General features: G+C 55.4%; 1 protein-coding gene across 1 annotated transcript; it reads left to right on the forward strand.

Annotated features, from left to right (window-relative positions):
- Positions 1–1,323: 1,323 nt before the first annotated feature.
- On the forward strand, positions 1,324–13,277 carry IGSF10 (immunoglobulin superfamily member 10). The gene is made up of 7 exons (XM_077785545.1): positions 1,324–1,517; positions 2,557–2,686; positions 3,315–3,705; positions 4,212–7,520; positions 8,460–8,732; positions 9,802–10,726; positions 11,369–13,277. Exons 1-7 carry the CDS (start codon positions 1,324–1,326, stop codon positions 13,275–13,277), a joined length of 7,131 nt encoding a protein of 2,376 aa, XP_077641671.1.
- Positions 13,278–17,489: the final 4,212 nt, after the last annotated feature.

Genomic DNA, 17,489 nt, shown 5'->3' on the forward strand with positions numbered 1-17,489 from the left:
GGGTTCCCATGCCGGGCTCCCATGCCGGGCTCCTGTGCCGGGCTCCCGTGCCGGGCTCCCATGCGGGGTTCCCATGCCGGGTTCCCATGCCGGGTTCCCATGCCGGGCTCCCATGCCGGGTTCCCATGCCGGGCTCCTGTGCCGGGCTCCCATGCGGGGTTCCCATGCGGGGCTCCCATGCCGGGTTCCCATGCCGGGTTCCCATGCCGGGTTCCCATGCCGGGCTCCCATACCGGGTTCCCATGCCGGGCTCCCGTGCCGGGTTCCCATGCCGGGTTCCCATGCCGGGTTCCCGTGCCGGGTTCCCATGCCGGGCTCCCATGCCGGGTTCCCATGCCGGGTTCCCATGCCAGGCTCCCATGCCGGGCTCCTGTGCCGGGTTCCCATGCCGGGCTCCCATGCCGGGCTCCCATGCCGGGCTCCCATGCCGGGTTCCCATGCCGGGTTCCCATGCCGGGCTCCCATGCCGGATTCCCATGCCGGGCTCCCATGCCGGGTTCCCATGCCGGGTTCCCATGCCGGGTTCCCATGCCGGGCTCCCATGCCGGGTTCCCATGCCGGGTTCCCATGCCGGGTTCCCATGCCGGATTCCCATGCCGGGCTCCCGTGCGGGGCTCCCGTGCGGGGCTCCCGTGCGGGGCTCCCGTGCGGGGCGCGGAGGCAGCGGCGGTGCCGGTCCCGCAGCAGCCCCGGAGGGGCGGCGGCGGCGCTTCTCCGTCCCCGGCTCGCAGCGAGCGGTGCCGATCTGGGGCAGCCCGGCGGGCCGGCGGCGCGCCCCGGCAGGAGGAGGCGGCGGCGGCGCCTGCCCGGCCCCGCAGGGGGAGCGCCCAGGTGGGAACGTGCGGCCGGTGCCGGTGCCGGGGTTTGTGCGAGGATGCGAAACGAGTTAATTTTGCTTGGAACAGTTCCTGGCGGGGAAGGAGCTGACGTGTGGAGGCGCCCCGGGGGATGAGCCGCCGGCGGAGGCGGGAGCGCTCCGCACGGCCGGGCCAGCTCCGCAGGACGCACGGCGGGCGCCGGCTGCGGCTCCCCCGCCGCTCCCTGCGGGATTCCAGCTCTTCCTGCGAGCGGCAGCTCCCGCACACCGCGCCGGGCAGGGGCGCCGCGGGCAGCTGTCAAACGACAGCGCTTTGGGTCACGCCACAGATCCGTCGCTGAGGGGAAACCCGAGAGTTCGGGGGCTGGCTCGTGGGCGGGTTTTTCTTTCAAGTTAAGAATTCTTTTTTTGCTTATGGCTTAACCGCGGGCGGCTCGGCGCCGCAAGCGCCCGCGTGTTCTGCTTCCCCCGCAGGAGCCCGGATGGCAGCGTAGGATCCCCGCAGGATGGGGGCCCCGCGCGGGGAGCGGCCCCGCTGGCTGGCGACCCTCCTGGCCGCCTGCCTGGCCACCCTCCCGGCCGGCAGCGCCTGTCCCCGGCCCTGCGCCTGCCACGGCTCCGCCGAGCTCCACTGCACCTTCCGCTACTTCAGCGCCGTCCCGCCGCGCATCCCGCCGGACGTGCAGCGCATCAACCTGGGGTACGTGCGGCTGCGGCGTTCGAGCGCTCAGCTTGCCTTTCAACACTTCGCACGGCAATAATTAGCCTCCCAGATTTAGGGCTAAAAATTGACCACAGCAATAGGTAAGTCTGTAATGTTCTGCAGTGCTCAGCAGCGGCTGCAGCCACAGCCAGCAGACCCCGAGACCACCCACAGTAAGGAGAAATTTTGGGGATCTGCCATAGGACACACGAGAACTTCAGAAAGTTTTGAACTTAACTTCCCTTTATATTACCTGAATATGTTGTGTCTCTTGCATGGAACCTGCAAGAAGACTGAAATAGATTTCTCTCTGGGGAAGGGTAGTCCAGAGCTCAGAAATTGGTCTGGAAAAGGAGCACGGGTATTAAAATCTGCAGAGACTTGCTGTGATGTAACACCAAGGTCTGGGACTAGATCCCCCTGTGAGCTATTCGCTAAATGATCCTTCTGAGTCCCTTCCAATTCAGCCTGTTCTGTGATTCTGTCACTGAGGATGTCTCACAGCTTTAGGGTCTATGCTTTCATCTGCTGAGTTCCAGGGAAATGTCACTTGTCTGGCCATGTCAGCCTCCATGGTGGCTCCGTTCTCTGTGTGGTTAAAGGAGCAGGGAATAGATGAAACCCAGGCTTGTCTGGCCTCTTCAGGCAGTTTCCAGCAAGTGTCCTGTCTCAAATCAAATGATGAGACTCATCAGCAGTATTTGTCTGATCTGTGCGTCCCTTTTGATGCACATAACCTTTGAACCATCCAGATGTGTCTGCAGAAAACATGCAAGGAGCTTTTCACTGAAGTGCTAGCGAAGTGAACACAGACAGATGTGTTTCATGCTTGCTGTCACTCATCCCATCCACTGGGAATGTTCCTGTCCTGGAAAGGTGACCACCTTTTGTGCTAACATGAAGGAATGACTTACTTTCCTCTTGGCAAAGGAAAGTGCTGCTTACCTTCAGCCGTTCCCAAAGAGTGGTTCTTTTGTTTTGGGTTGGCTGGATTTAAAAGCTGTGAGTTGGGGCTGACTAAAGCCATCCTGTACAGCTACAACAGCCTGAGAAAACTCAGCCCCACTGACTTTGCTGGCCTGGAGAAACTGGAGCTGCTGATGCTGCACAGCAATGAGATCAGCACGATCCCTGAGAAGGTGTTCAGTGATTTACGTTCACTACAGGTAAGAGCTAAATGAGCCAGTGTTACTTTTTGTTATGATTTAACTCTCAGTGATACTGCTAAGCAGCCACAGAGCAGCCTCCTGTAGCATTTCAGTTTCCTGTTTCTTACCTTATTCATGTGAAAGTCAACAGTGTTCAAAATCCAGTATCCTCATGGGAAATGTCCTTCCTTCCCAGGTAGGCACTCAGGTACGGGGAGAAAAGCATGACAAACACATTGGTAGATATCTCTCAGCTGTATCTTAGCGGGCAGCTGCAGTCAAAACTCTCTTTCTACAGAGGAGAAAGATTGCAAAGCTCCAACTACTGTGTCTGAAAAAGAAAACCTATCATTGTTAATTTATTAGTCAGTTTGGGGCTTTTTGAAGATTTTTTTTTTTTCTATTGAGATTTCCCTTTCCCTTCAGTACAATCCTGTCCCTTTCTAACCTTCATAAAAAAAGGCCAAACTGTGCAGAAACGTAACACAATGCATATAAACAGTTCTTTAAAGAAACTGCAGTTACCTGGCATTCCTGGTCTGGTGAAGAACTTTCACTGCACAGAGCAACCTCCAGCAGCATTTATTAGGGGTCCTATAATTTAACATGGCTTAATATTATGCATTTGTTACTTTTTCATGAACAGGTCTTAAAAATGAGTTACAACAAGGTCAGAGTGCTTCAGCAGGATGTATTTTATGGCCTGAACAGCTTGGTACGGCTGCATATGGACCACAATCAAATTGAATTTGTGAATCCCAATGTTTTCTATGGGCTCACTTCCTTGAGGTTGGTCCACCTGGATGGAAATTTACTTCAGCAGCTGCATCCAGACACTTTTGTCACCTTGCGCTACAGTCAAATATTCAGAATATCCTTCCTGAAGCACATCTCTCTATCTGACAATGTGCTGACTTCACTTCCACAAGAAATGTTTTCCTACATGTCAGAGCTTGAGAGCATTTACCTCCATGGAAACCCCTGGTCCTGCGACTGCAGCCTGCAGGGGTTTGCAGGGTGGGCACAGGAGAGACCAGGTGAGCTGAAGGCTTTGTTTATGCCCTTTAGTCCTGTGGTAGCATCCTCCTCTTCCTGATACAGGTGAATGTCCTTTATTCATCTATTTATTCTCCCAGAGAAGACCGGAAGATAGGATTTGTATAGGTGTGTGCAATCAAGATAAAGAGATTGATACCACTGCATTTCCCAGAATAAATTAATCTAGTGGCCATTCCCGAGTGCAGCTTTCCTGAATGGAGAATTTCCCTTGGCCAGTCCAAAGCTTCTGTCTCCGGGAGAATCCACAAGGAACAAGTTAACTTCTGTGGAATTTGCAAGAGCAAGAGCCACATTGCACTTGATCCATTAAAAAAAAAATTCAGGAACTCAAGGGACTCTAGGACTTTCTCTGCTGCTGCCATTCACATGTCACTTCAAGCTTTGGTTTTATTTTATTCGAAAGAACCACTTGTTAGTAGCTATATATAATTTTTAATTCTAAAACTTGTATCACAGAAACTTACTGAAGTTTTCTTCCCTTCAGATGTTATAAAGTGCAGAAAGGAGAGAAGTTCTGGTGTCCAGCAATGCCCAGTCTGTGCTAGTCCCAAAACTCATCATGGGAAAAGTTTAGTGGATCTCCCTCCTGCATCTTTCACCTGCACTAAGCCAGTCATCCATGACTCCCTGAAATCCAGAAACCTCACGGTGCCAGATGATGGGGATTTCAGTTTCGTGTCTCCCAAGGACCTGACAGCCCCGCTAGGATCTGTGGCTTTGAATATGACTGACCAAGCAGGAAATCGAGGCAACATGGTTTGCAATGTCCAGAGACCTAAAGAAATGTCTCCCATCTCATTTGACAAAAATGGCCCCAGCAGAGTGCTGAAAACCTCGTTCTCAGCATTCCTGGTGTGTGGCATCGATGCTGAACAAATCCAGCAGCTGTGGAGTGTCCTGGCACTGTACAGCAGCTCTCCTTTGAAACTGGAGCGAACTGTGCGGATGGCTGACGAGCCCTTCAGTAGCTACAAATATGAGCAGATCCTCAGTGAGAAAGACGAACTTTTCACCAGTGTAGAGGCTGAGCTGCGAGCTGAGCCAGCCTGGCTGCTGCAGAGCCAGGTGTCCCTGCAGCTGGACAGGACAGCCAGCACGCTCAGCACGCTGCGCGTCCGCTACACCGCCGAGGCCCGGCTCGCTGTGCCCAGCGGTGGGGAAGAGCAGGCGAGACACCCCTGGGCCATCATTGCCAGGGACAACAGCACCCAAACGGAGCACACGGTGCTGGTCGGGGGCAGCGTGGAGCTGGGGTGCCAGGCGGCAGGCGAGCCGGCTCCCGCCGTGGAGTGGATATTGGCGGACGGCAGCAAAGTGCGAGCGCCTCACATCAGCGAGGACGGGCGGATCGCAGTCCTCAAAAGCGGGGTGCTGACGCTGCGGACGGCCGACGTCTTTGACTCGGGGCTCTATCACTGCATCGGCACCAACCACGAGGACGCCGACGCGCTCCCGTTCCGAATCACGGTGGTGGATCCTCAGGTGGAGCACAGCGGGCTCAATGGGGCCCGGCTGTCGGCCGCTCCTGGCAGCACACTCCAGCTCCCCTGCACATCCACGGCTGCTCCGGACGCTGCCGTTACCTGGGTGCTCCCCGAGCACACAATTCTCCGTCACTCTGCTGGGAACAAACATATTCTTGCCAACGGCACCTTGAGAATACAAGGGGTGACAGAGCGAGATGCGGGCTACTTCCGATGTGTTGCAGCCAACCGGTACGGGGCTGACCTTTTGGTTTTCCAAGTGCTGATGAGGCAGGAGGAAACTGCTCCGAAGAAAAAGCATGGAGCTCCGGGAGAGTGGGAAGAAGGCTCTGGCGATGAACTGCCGGGCTCTGCTGCGGCGCAGAGACACCCCTCAGGCACTGCGGCCACCCTGAGAGCTCACGGGGGATCTGCTGCCTCAGCAGCCAGCGGCCGGGGCGCACAGAGCGCACGTCAGGGGAACAGCCACGGCAAAACGCCTCACCGGCCCCACGCAGACAGAGCAGGCAGGCGGTTCAGGGCACACAGGAGACAGTTTGTTTCCTCAGGCAGGAGAGCTGATCCACAGCGCTGGGCGGCCTTGCTGGAGAAAACAAAGAGGAACTCAACAGTGACAGACAAACGAGGAGAAGCTGCAACAGAAGCACCCATTCAAGTCCATAAGCTCTCAGAGGTACCCGAGGAGGAGGAGGAGACATCTGGTGATCTCGTATCTCCAGAAGAAGAATTCATGATACCAGCAGCCGGAAGATCCCCAGCACCTGCTCGGGGGAGAGGGACAGAACTCACGATCACTGCAGGGCCCGGGGAGACTGCGAATCCCCCTCCTGCCTGGGACTCCTCTCTCCTGCCCACAGAGCCATTAACTCCCCTACCCTCACCTCTTCCACACTCTGCGGCACCTGCCAGCAAAAGGCTGCAAATGCTTCCAAAACCTACAGACCCATGGGAAAGATCTGCTTTGAGTCAAATATCAGCAAATGGTGTAAAACAGCCAGCTGTACCAAGTGGAGCAGCCACACTCTTCCCTGCTGGGCAAAAGTCAGTATATTCTGGGGAAAGTAATAACCAGCATCTAAAATCTGCATCCACAACACCCACGACAGAAGCTACAGGCAAGGCTGTAACTCCCCAAAGCACAGCAGACAAGTTACATATTTTTACTGACTCTATTGATAATGTCTCCACCAAAACAGATCACCGGGTCCCTGTGGCAACAGTCAATGCACCAAGCTCTGAATTTGGCCCTATTTATTTTCATAGTACTCAGAAAGGAGGAGCCCCTAATCTGCCACTGGCCTCGACTCTTGCTACTCATCAGCAAATCCAGGTTATCCAGGAGGTTCCAACTCATCCACCCCAGCTGCAGCAGCACTATGGGAGACAAAGGAAAATTTCTGGTCGGAGACGAATTGTTAGACCAGGACGTGTCCCAAGTATGAGAAAGCACCAATACAATTTTGGGAGGCCGGGGTCTGCCAGAGGAAGTACAGCTGTGGCTACAGGTGTTCAAGTGAATATGAGCTATGTACCAACCTTCAACAACTTGAGCAGTTCCATCAATCCATTTAGCCCAGAAACACCCCAGTCTTCCCCCTCCACCATGAATATGCCATTGGAGCACCCCATGGGTACCCATCAAAACACAGCATTCCTCAAGGAAGAGGAAAAGAAACATAGTGCAAGGCAAAAAGCTGCTACCACAGCCACGTCTGTCACTGCAGAGGACGCTGCCACTACTGCAACCAGTGGAGTGGGTGTGATGGGTTTGAAGCCAACAGTTACACTTGTTACTACTCCTCGAACCAACACCAGCATCACCAAAAGTAAAATACTCAGAGTGGGAGGAAGGAGAGGTCAGAGGAGGAAGAGGCCTCCTAAAACACCTGCCCCAGAGCGTGTGGCTGCAGCCCAGAGCAGTGCAGCCACCCCTGCAGCGAGCACAGCCACCCCCACTGTGCCAGCTCTTACATCCCCAGCTGTGCCTCCAAGCCCTGCCCCAGCAAAGCTTCTCCCTGGGAGCCTCGGTGCAGTCCCCAGGCCCGAAACAGCAGCGCTGGGGACCCCCGACAGCCCCCAGGCACCCCAGCACAGGCCCACGGCAGCCACACGGACAGCAGCGACCTGGAGGAAGCTGCAGTCAGCCACGCCACTGCCTGGCACTGTGACTGCTCAGAGCCCCCCCACGGCTCTCCAAACCACGCCAGACCCACAGAGGAACACCCAGCTGGCCACGTCACCAGCTGCTGGTCCTGCCCAGACTCCCACCATGGGTCCCCAAGCCTCCCCACGGCTGGACGAGCCCCCTGGTGCCACGAGTGCCCAACCTGCTGCAGCCCGTGCCACGCCAGGGCCAGCACCCACCCAGCACCCCAGAGCCACCACCGCGGCGGGCGGAGAGCCCTGCCTGAGAACGGGGGAGGGAGCTGCCCGGGAAAAGCCTGGCACCGCAGCCCCGGCAGGAGCCGTGCCCAGTGCCCCGGCTGCAGCCAGTGCCCAGCACCACGGCCCTGTGCCCACTGTGCCCCCGAGAGCCGCCGAGCCCCCGCGGGGCCGTGGACAGCCCCAGCTCCATCTCCATCCCCATCCCCAGCTCCAGCCCCAGCCCCAGCCCCAGCTCCATCTCCATCCCCATCCCCAGCTCCAGCCCCAGCCCCAGCCCCATCCCCAGCCCCAGCCCCAGCCCCAGCCCCGGCCCCATCCCCAGCCCCAGCTCCAGCCCCATCCCCAGCCCCATCCCCATTCCCAGCCCCATCCCCAGCCCCAGCCCCAGCCCCATCCCCATCCCCATCCCCAGCCCCATCCCCAGCCCCAGCCCCATCCCCAGCCCCATTCCCAGCCCCATCCCCAGCCCCAGCTCCAGCCCCATTCCCAGCTCCAGCCCCAGCCCCATCCCCATCCCCAGCCCCAGCCCCAGCCCCAGCCCCAGCCCCATGCCCAGCCCCATGCCCAGCCCCATCCCCATCCCCAGCTCCAGCTCCAGCTCCAGCCCCATCCCCAGCCCCAGCCCCAGCCCCAGCCCCATGCCCAGCCCCATGCCCAGCCCCATCCCCATCCCCAGCTCCAGCTCCAGCCCCATCCCCATCCCCAGCTCCAGCCCCAGCCCCAGCCCCATTCCCAGCCCCAGCCCCATCCCCAGCCTCATCCCCAGCCCCATTCCCAGCCCCAGCCCCATCCCCAGCCTCATCCCCAGCCCCATTCCCAGCCCCAGCCCCAGCCCCAGCCCCGGCCGCCTCTCGAGCCCACAGGCAGCAAGAACGCGCCGCACATCGCACCTGCGTGGAAAGGGGACAAGGACAGCTCTGCCAGTGCCTGGTCTGAAAGGCGACAAAATCGAGGCACCACCACCCTCCCCAGTCCCATCACCTCAGGTTCTGCAAGCAGAAACCATTTTTCAAAGCCCACTATAGTGGGAGGGAATGTAGCTACTTTGACTCTGCTGGAGAATTCTGATGCTTTTATTCCTTGTGAAGCCACTGGGAACCCCACTCCTACAATACAGTGGACCAAGATACCATCAGGTGAGCTTGATAAACCTCTCTAGAGTTTACCTTCCATTAGTCCTGTAATCTGGCACCTCTTCTGTGTGCATTGCTTCATTTCAGATTCCTGTGAAATATTAGTGAAAGGTAAACTTGGAAACAGTGACAGAGACTCGCTAGAGCATCTTAGTGCTGACTCTGAGGTCTTTAGTGAAATTATTTTTAAAATCAAATCTATGTTTAATTATAATGCCTTGCTTATTATGGGAATAATTCAGTATTTATTGTACATTACCTGCTATTCCAGGACAGTGAGACAAGTGAAAAGAAAAATGTGGTAAAACCCACTCAAATCCAGTTACAGCTGTGCCAGGTTTGGATTGTAAAGCCCCATGTGCTTTATCCAAACTTTGCTGGAGATTCAGCTTCATTCTTACTTTAAAGCTTTGGCATTGTATATGCAGAATTCTCGGATTTCTTTACGGTTTGTTACCGCTGTCTTCATTTTTTGCACAGAGCAGAGCAGGCCAGGGTATTTGAGACTGAGGAAACACAACAAGAGGCAGACAGTGCCAGGCTGTCCCAGGCAGTACCAGTGTGTGCCAGGCAGTGTCAGTCTGTGCCAAGCAGTGTCAGTTTGTACCATACAGTGCCAGTTTGTACCATACAGTGCCAGGCTGTCCCACGCAGTGCCAGGCTGTCCCACGCAGTGCCAGTCTGTTCCACGCAGTGCCAGTCTGTGTCATACAGTGCCAGTCTGTTCCACGCAGTGCCAGTCCGTGCCGCGCAGTGCCAGTCTGTTCCACGCTGTGCCAGTCTGTTCCACGCAGTGCCAGTCTGTACCATGCAGTGCCAGTCCGTGCCGCGCAGTGCCAGTCTGTTCCACGCAGTGCCAGTCTGTTCCACGCAGTGCCAGTCTGTACCATGCAGTGCCAGTCCGTGCCGCGCAGTGCCAGTCCGTGCCGCGCAGTGCCAGTCTGTACCATGCAGTGCCAGTCCGTGCCGCGCAGTGCCAGTCTGTACCATGCAGTGCCAGTCTGTTCCATGCAGTGCCAGTCCGTGCCGCGCAGTGCCGCGCGGTGACGGCCGCTCCGTGCTTGCTCCGCAGGGCGCGGTGCGGGCGCCGGCCGCTGGGCCGTGCTGCCCAACGGGACGCTGGCCATCGCCCGGGCGGGCCCGCAGGACGGCGGGCAGTACCTGTGCACGGCGGCCAACGCGCGGGGCGAGGCGCGGCTGCTGCTGACTCTGGCCGTGCGGGCGCGGCCGCCCCGCATCGCCGGCGCCCGCGGCCGCCTGCTGACCGCGCACTCCGGGGCCGCCGTGGCGCTGCCCTGCCGGGCCCAGGGCAGCCCCCCGCCCCGCGTCTCCTGGCTGCTGCCCAACGGCACCGAGCTGCGGGACTCGTCCGCGGGCGGCGGCAGAGCGCTCGTGCGGCCCGACGGCACGCTGCTCGTCCGGGCGCTCACCGTGTACGACCGGGGCCTCTACACGTGCCGGGCCAGCAGCCCGGCGGGCAGCGACGCGCTGGCCGTGAGGCTGCAGGTGGTGGCGGCGCCGCCCAGCATCCTGGAGGAGAGCCGGCAGAGCGTGGCGGCCGCGGCGGGGCAGAGCCTGAGCCTGCCCTGCACGGCGCGGGGGCAGCCGCAGCCCGGCGTGCACTGGGTGCTCCCCGGCGGCGCGGCGCTGCGGCCGCTGCAGCCGCTGCAGCCGCTGCAGCCGCTGCAGCCGCTGCAGCCGCTGCACGGCCGGCTGCGCCTGCTGCCCAACGGCACGCTGCACCTGGGCAGCGCCGCCCCCGCCGACAGCGGCACCTACGAGTGCATCGCCACCAGCTCCACGGGCTCGGACAGGAGGGTGGTCAGCCTCGTGGTGCAGCGCAGGGAGACGCCTCCGAAAATAGCCATCGCCTCTCGGGAGCTGACTCGGCTGGACTTTGGCGAGAGGCTGCTTCTGAACTGTACAGCAGGTGGGGAGCCCGCTCCCAGGATAATCTGGAGGTTGCCCTCCAAGGCTGTTGTGGACCAGTGGCACAGGTATTATACTTTTTTTCTTTCTCCTCTTTGGAGCTTCAAACACTGTCTGCTCCAGTGCTCACGTAATTGCCTATTACAGCACTAATACACTGTGAACTAAACTCATTTTAAACAGTTGTGAAACATCTAACAGCATCTATTTCTAATAACAGACCAATTAACAGATCACACCAATTGCCCTGAGTGAGGTCTCAAAACAGGTACAAGTTGTATTTGAATTAAGGTAATTACTGTCACCATGCGCTGGCTGACTGCTGTCAGTTTAGAGGAGGGGAAGTTATCTTTAACAGATTTGTGAAGCAGGGCCTGGGAGGGAGGGGTTTCTTTCATCTCTGCCACGTCTACCTTTGGAGGTCTCCCCACATCCCCTCCCACAGTAACACTTCACCTCCACCTTAGGAGAGACAGCCCCAACTCCAGGTGTTCCCAGCAGAGCCAGCAGTGCTCACATCGACACAGCACCAAAACTGACAGTGACATCAGGGCAGGACATGCTGGCTGGGCAGGAGGTGCGGGCACAGTGCCTTTGGAAAGGCTTTCTGTGCCGCACCGTGCTGCTAACACGTTCAGTCCCTTCCAGTGCTCGGTGTTCATCCCCAGCACTTGTTTCCATAATTCTCTTCCTCTCTCTCCCCACAACAGAATGGGAAGTCGGATCCATGTCTACCCCAATGGATCCTTGGCTGTTGAAGCAGTTACAGAAAAGGATGCAGGTGATTATCTGTGCGTCGCAAGAAACAGAATTGGGGAGGATCTGATACTGATGAAAGTCAGCATCACAATGAAACCAGCCAAGATTGACCACAAGCAGCAGTTCAAGAAACTGGTGCCCTACGGGAAGGATTTCAGAGTGGACTGCAAGGCCTCAGGGTCGCCCACACCAGAAATATCCTGGGGCCTGCCGGACGGGACGGTGGTGAACAACGCGATGCTGGCGGATGACAGCGGGCACAGGGCTCGCAGGTACGTCCTCTTTGGCAATGGGACTCTGTACCTCAACAAAGCTGGAGTGGCAGAAGAAGGAGACTACACGTGCTATGCCCAAAACATGCTGGGGAGGGATGAGATGAAGATCCACATCACGGTCATTGTGGCAGCCCCTCAAATAAAGCACAATTACAAGACACACATTACAGTGGCAGCTGGAGACGCAGCCCTGCTGGACTGTGAGGCTTCTGGACAACCCAGGGCACAGATATTCTGGCTGCTGCCCTCCAGTGAGATGATCTCCTCGTCCACAGACAGGCACTCCCTGCATGCCAACGGCTCGCTCTCCATCAGCCAGGCCAGCCTGCTGGACTCTGGGGAGTACCTGTGTGTGGCCCAGAACCCTGGCGGGGACGACACCAAGCTGTATAAGCTGGATGTGGCTGCTAAACCCCCCATCATAAATGGGTTATACCGGAACAAAACGATCATGAAGGTGACGGCAGTGAGGCACTCCAAGAAGCACATCGACTGCCGGGCAGAAGGGACACCTCCTCCTCAGATTATGTGGATCATGCCTGATAACATCTTCCTAACAGCCCCGTATTACGGGAGCAGGATTGTGGTGCACAAAAATGGGACACTTGAGATTCGGAACATCAGGCCCTCAGACACGGCAGATTTTATCTGTGTAGCACGTAACGATGCAGGAGAGACTGTGCTGGTGGTGCAGCTGGAAGTCACAGAAATGCTACGGAGACCAATGTTCAAAAACCCTTTCAATGAAAAAATAATAGCAAAACCTGGAAAAACTACCACGCTGAACTGTTCTGTGGATGGAAACCCTCCCCCGGACATAAGCTGGATGCTGCCCAATGGCACGTGGTTTTCCAGCAGCATCAGCACATCCCAGTTTTTCACAGGAGGCGACGGGACCCTGACCATCTACAGTCCCGAGAGACAGCACGCCGGGCGCTACCGCTGCGCTGCCCGCAACCAGGTGGGCTACATAGAAAAGCTGATGGTCCTGGAGGTTGCCCAGAAGCCCAATATCCTCAGCCGCCCTGCAGGGCTGGTGACGGGAGTCAGCGGGGAGCCCCTGTCGCTTCACTGCCTGGCCGAGGGCAGCCCCAAGCCCAGGCTGGCGTGGGCGCTGCCCGGGGGCCGCGTGCTGGACCGGCCGCAGGTCAGCGGGAGGCACCTGCTGCTGGAGAACGGCACCTTGGTCATCCGGGCAGCCTCGGCCCACGACGCCGGGAATTACGTGTGCAGGGCCCACAACGATGCTGGAGACGCCTCCCTCAGCGTTGCTGTCACGGTCGCAGCCTACGCCCCACGGATCGTGGGCAGGCCCCCCCCAGCCATCCGCACCGTGCCAGGGGCAGCAGTGCAGCTCCACTGCGTCGTGCTGGGCATCCCCAAACCAGAAATCACCTGGGAGCTGCCTGACCGCTCCGTGCTCTCGACAGCTCAGCAGGGCCGGGGCTCTGGGGGCGAGCTGCTCCACCCCACGGGGACTCTGCTCCTCCAGAACCCCCGACCCTCCAGCTCTGGCACGTACAAGTGCACAGCGAGGAACCCCCTTGGCACCGACTCCGCAGCCACCTACGTGCGCGTCATCTGAGGCAGAAACGCAGCAGGAGCGCGGGGAATGCAGGCTGCAGCCAGGCTGGGCTCATCCTGGCCCTGGCTTTAATCAAAGGTGGCACAAGCGAGTGCCTGGACACATCCACAGCATTCAGTCTGCAGTCACTGGGCAAAAGGAGAGAGGAAAGGGAAAATTAGCTCTAGCATTATTTGCTGCCATTGGTCCTCTCCGTGTTCAGGGGATTTAAATGAAAGCAAATTTAAGGCACTTCTACTCAGCAAAGCAAGAACAAACAGTGACTATCAAACGTGGTAACTTTCTGGAAACGTGCCCAGAGAGCTCTTTCACGGACACAGTTTTGCATCAGTTCAATACTGCCCACCTTGTATGACTGTCATAAGCACGGTTCAGAGAGGGCAAGGACACCTGGGAACTGAGGAGCAGGTCTATTGGGCTGCAGATCACCTTCTTAATGTGTTTTAATATTTAGTCTGTTTTTAAAATAAATATTCCATGATGTAACAAGTAATTAAGCATTTTTAATAGCACAGCCACAGTCTTTCTGCAGAGCAGTGAGATGACACAGAACAGCTCAGTTTGGAACAAGAGAGGAAGTGCATACAGGCTAGGTGTAGAATCACTCCAGCTTGGCATTGCTTTCTTATTATCACAAAAGCATTTTTTAATGATTTCTCAATAGAATAAAAATCACAACAATTTGAATATCTGGCCTTAACTGAGCAGCCAGGTAAGTTTAAGAAGCAAATTGAGTTAGCACAAAACAGGAAAAAAGTATTGCCAGAGTTTTTTAAATGTTCCAACATTTAAAGTTCCTCCTGAAAAATGAATGCATTGAAAAAGAATTGTATAGACTGACTCCTAAATGACATAAAATAGTAATAAATTTATTCTGCTTTTTCAACTCTCAACACAAGCAAAGGGGGGAACTCTTTGCGCAGGAATAATGACAGTTTGTTTGTGGTGATTCTGCTCGGTTGCTTGCCTGTGGTTTTGCACCCAGCTGCCGATGCCGTCCCTCGCAGCAGCCAAGGACTCCCTGGGAAGAGAACACACAGCAACTCCTGCTGCTTCCTGTAGGTTTATTAACATCACATTGTGGATTTTAATGTAAACTTAAAGAAGTTCTAACACAAGCAATAAACCCACTTCAGCACCTTCTAAACACAGTAAGTGCAAGAGGAATTAAGTGCAAAGTACCTTAAACAAAGAACCCTGTAAAGTGCATATGAAAATCACAGTCAAATAAACATGATTTCAAGTGATGCACGTTCTGCCAACAAAGAAAGAGGTGAAGATTTTAATGAACAAATTAACTTTGCCAAAATCAGAAGTGCCTTTAGTTCAGTAGTTTGGTCCAATGCAGTTCTTGGAAAAAAATAAATTAAAATTTAAAAAGTGTTTCCCACAAATAAATAAATTTGGCATTTTTTGTCCTCTTTAAAAGTAACAGGACCTAAAAAGCATCAAATTCATAAAATTAGCCATAACGTTCTTCAAATAGGCCCACAAAAGTCCAGATATTGAAATCTAGTTAAATCTAGCAAAAATAACCCTAATCCCAAAACCAACCTGTGGATATTCTCAGTTCAGTCAGAGAGAAAAAGAGAACGATTTCTGCCAGGTTAAGCCTGGGAAAAAGTCCAAGAGGAATGTAAACAATCTATTATCTTGTTTTCCATTCATATTTTTTTATAGATATATTCTACCACACTGACCTAAGTCCAGTGTACCAATCAGATGAAGTATTTTACCCTAAGACCAATAGAATTAGTCTTCATGATATTCTCTATAAAAGAGAGATGCACTTTTGAATAAACAGTCATTTATCTTCTAAAATCATATGAGTCATTTCGCCCATCCCTGGCTCAACAACGGTATCCAACCTTGCTACATATTCACATCAAGTGCAGCACAAAATCCAACGACTGAAATAAGAGCTCCTGTTCTGCTGTCCAGCAATGCCTGGTGCACTGAATTGCCAGGTCCTGCTCTCAGTGCAAGCGGCCCCAGCATGGCCAGAAGTGGGGTGGGTGCCCGGACTGGCTCGCCCCTTGCTGGTTACCTGGTGGAGGAAGAAAAGGGGGTGAGTGTACTAAAATACAGAAAAATACCTGAATTTGGTGCAGCAGTCAGCAAATCCCTCATCCCGAGGTCAGGGGCACTCACTTCCTCGGGGACTGTTCCTGCAGGGGACTGGGGAAGGGGAGGGGGTTCCAGCCCCAGCCCCAGGGCTGGGCGTTGGTGCCACACCAAAAGCACCGGGACATCTGTCCAGCTGTCAGCCGGTGGATGACCTCTATCCACCTCCAGCAGCAGAAAAAGAGGCAGAAAGACTCCAGAAAGACAATTCCATGTTGGGACACTAACTGCACACACACTCACCAGAGAGCTGCTCCTGGGGCTGCTGCAGCCTGGCTTGGGAACTGCAGGGGAGGGGAGAGGGGAAAGAAAACCCACAGTGCCTGAGCCACGGCAGGAAAAAAACCCACAGTTTGTTACCTGAGCCACGGCAGGAATAAACTCCACAGTTCAGGAAAAAAACCCACAGTTTGTTACCCGAGCCACGGCAGGAACAAACCCCACAGTGCCTGAGCCACAGCAGGCACAAACCCCACAGTGCCTGAGCCACGGCAGGAACAAACCCCACAGTGCCCGAGCGATGGCAGGAACAAACCCCACAGTGCCCGAGGCATGGCAGGAACAAACCCCACAGTGCCCGAGGCATGGCAGGAACAAACCCCACAGTGCCCGAGGCACAGCAGGATCAAACCCCACAGTGCCTGAGCCACGGCAGGATCAAACCCCACAGTGCCTGAGCCACGGCAGGAACAAACCCCACAGTGCCCGAGGCATGGCAGGAACAAACCCCACAGTGCCTGAGCCATGGCAGGAACAAACCCCACAGTGCCCGAGCCATGGCAGGATCAAACCCCACAGTGCCCGAGCCATGGCAGGATCAAACCCCACAGTGCCCGAGCCACGGCAGGAAAAAACCCCACAGTGCCTGAGCCACGGCAGGATCAAACCCCACAGTGTCCGAGCCACGGCAGGATCAAACCCCACAGTGCCCGAGGCACAGGTGCCCGGCTGTACCGCCCTGGCACGGGGGCCAGCAGGTGGGGAGGGCAGCGAGGGCAGGAGGCGTTCTGCACAGCACGGACACAGAGCACCTGAGAACTCTCAGAAGAACTGCTCTCTGCCTGCCCTGCAGGCTCCCACCAGGGCTGCTCAGCCTGCAGAAGAGAAAGCTTTGGGGAGCCCCCACTGCAGCTGTGGCACCGAGCACTGCGGGATCAGCACCCCAAACTCAGCACCCACCATCCATCTCTGGTCTCTCAGCTTTACAGATCTGCCTCCTAAATCCCCAACTGTTTTTCTCATTAGACCCAGTGAAAATGCATGTGCTTCTAATGCTTTTAATTAAGTGATTCTTTGGAAATCTGGTGTGCTGAATAAAACTGGAGTAATCCTGTACCCTAATAACTCTGTGGGCGCTACAGAAACCGCCCGAGCTTTGCTCAGCAAAACCTGGTGCTTACTGAAGGCAGTTTCAGTGTTTTACAAGACTTCAGCATCTTTTCCCTTTCTGAAACCAAATCCTTCACTTAAAACATGTTGTGTAATCTCCTGGCTATCAGTAACTGCTGAGGTTAGTCAAAGGCACTACTAACCGGTACAGGGAGGGTTTTTTGGGGCCATAAACCCAGCCCACAGCACCTTCTGCTGTGCAGGCGCTGGCAGAGGAGTCTGCACCAGGCAGGTGCCTATTGCAGCCACGCTCTCCCATCAGTTTGTTCAAGATAGAAGAGCTATTTTAAAAATCCTTCAAAAATGGATGAAAATTATATAAGATTAATACTTTTTAACTCAAAAGCTGCAATTTCAGCATGACTATTTTCTCTGCTTTTCTATAGCAAACTTTTCCTAGTTATCCTCACCACTTGCAAATGGGAAAGAAAAAAAAGCTCAGACTGTGGGCTGCTGTATGTTCTGCGTCACATAAAGCATCTCGCTACTGCTGCTGCACAAAAGTTGTGTGTCACATCAGAAACACGACCTGAACATCTTAGCATGTCAAGCCAATTTTATGATATGGCAACAGTTTATGCACTGTCTGCAACTTGATAAAAACCATGTATCTCTCTGTCAGACTTCAAAGGTCATCTTATACATTTGTTTTCAAAAGTAGCATTTCCTTAATCTTTTTAGCCACTCTGGTATATTCTG

Source organism: Lonchura striata, chromosome 10, assembly GCF_046129695.1.
Source record: "Lonchura striata isolate bLonStr1 chromosome 10, bLonStr1.mat, whole genome shotgun sequence".
Classification (NCBI taxonomy): Eukaryota; Metazoa; Chordata; class Aves; order Passeriformes; family Estrildidae; genus Lonchura; species Lonchura striata.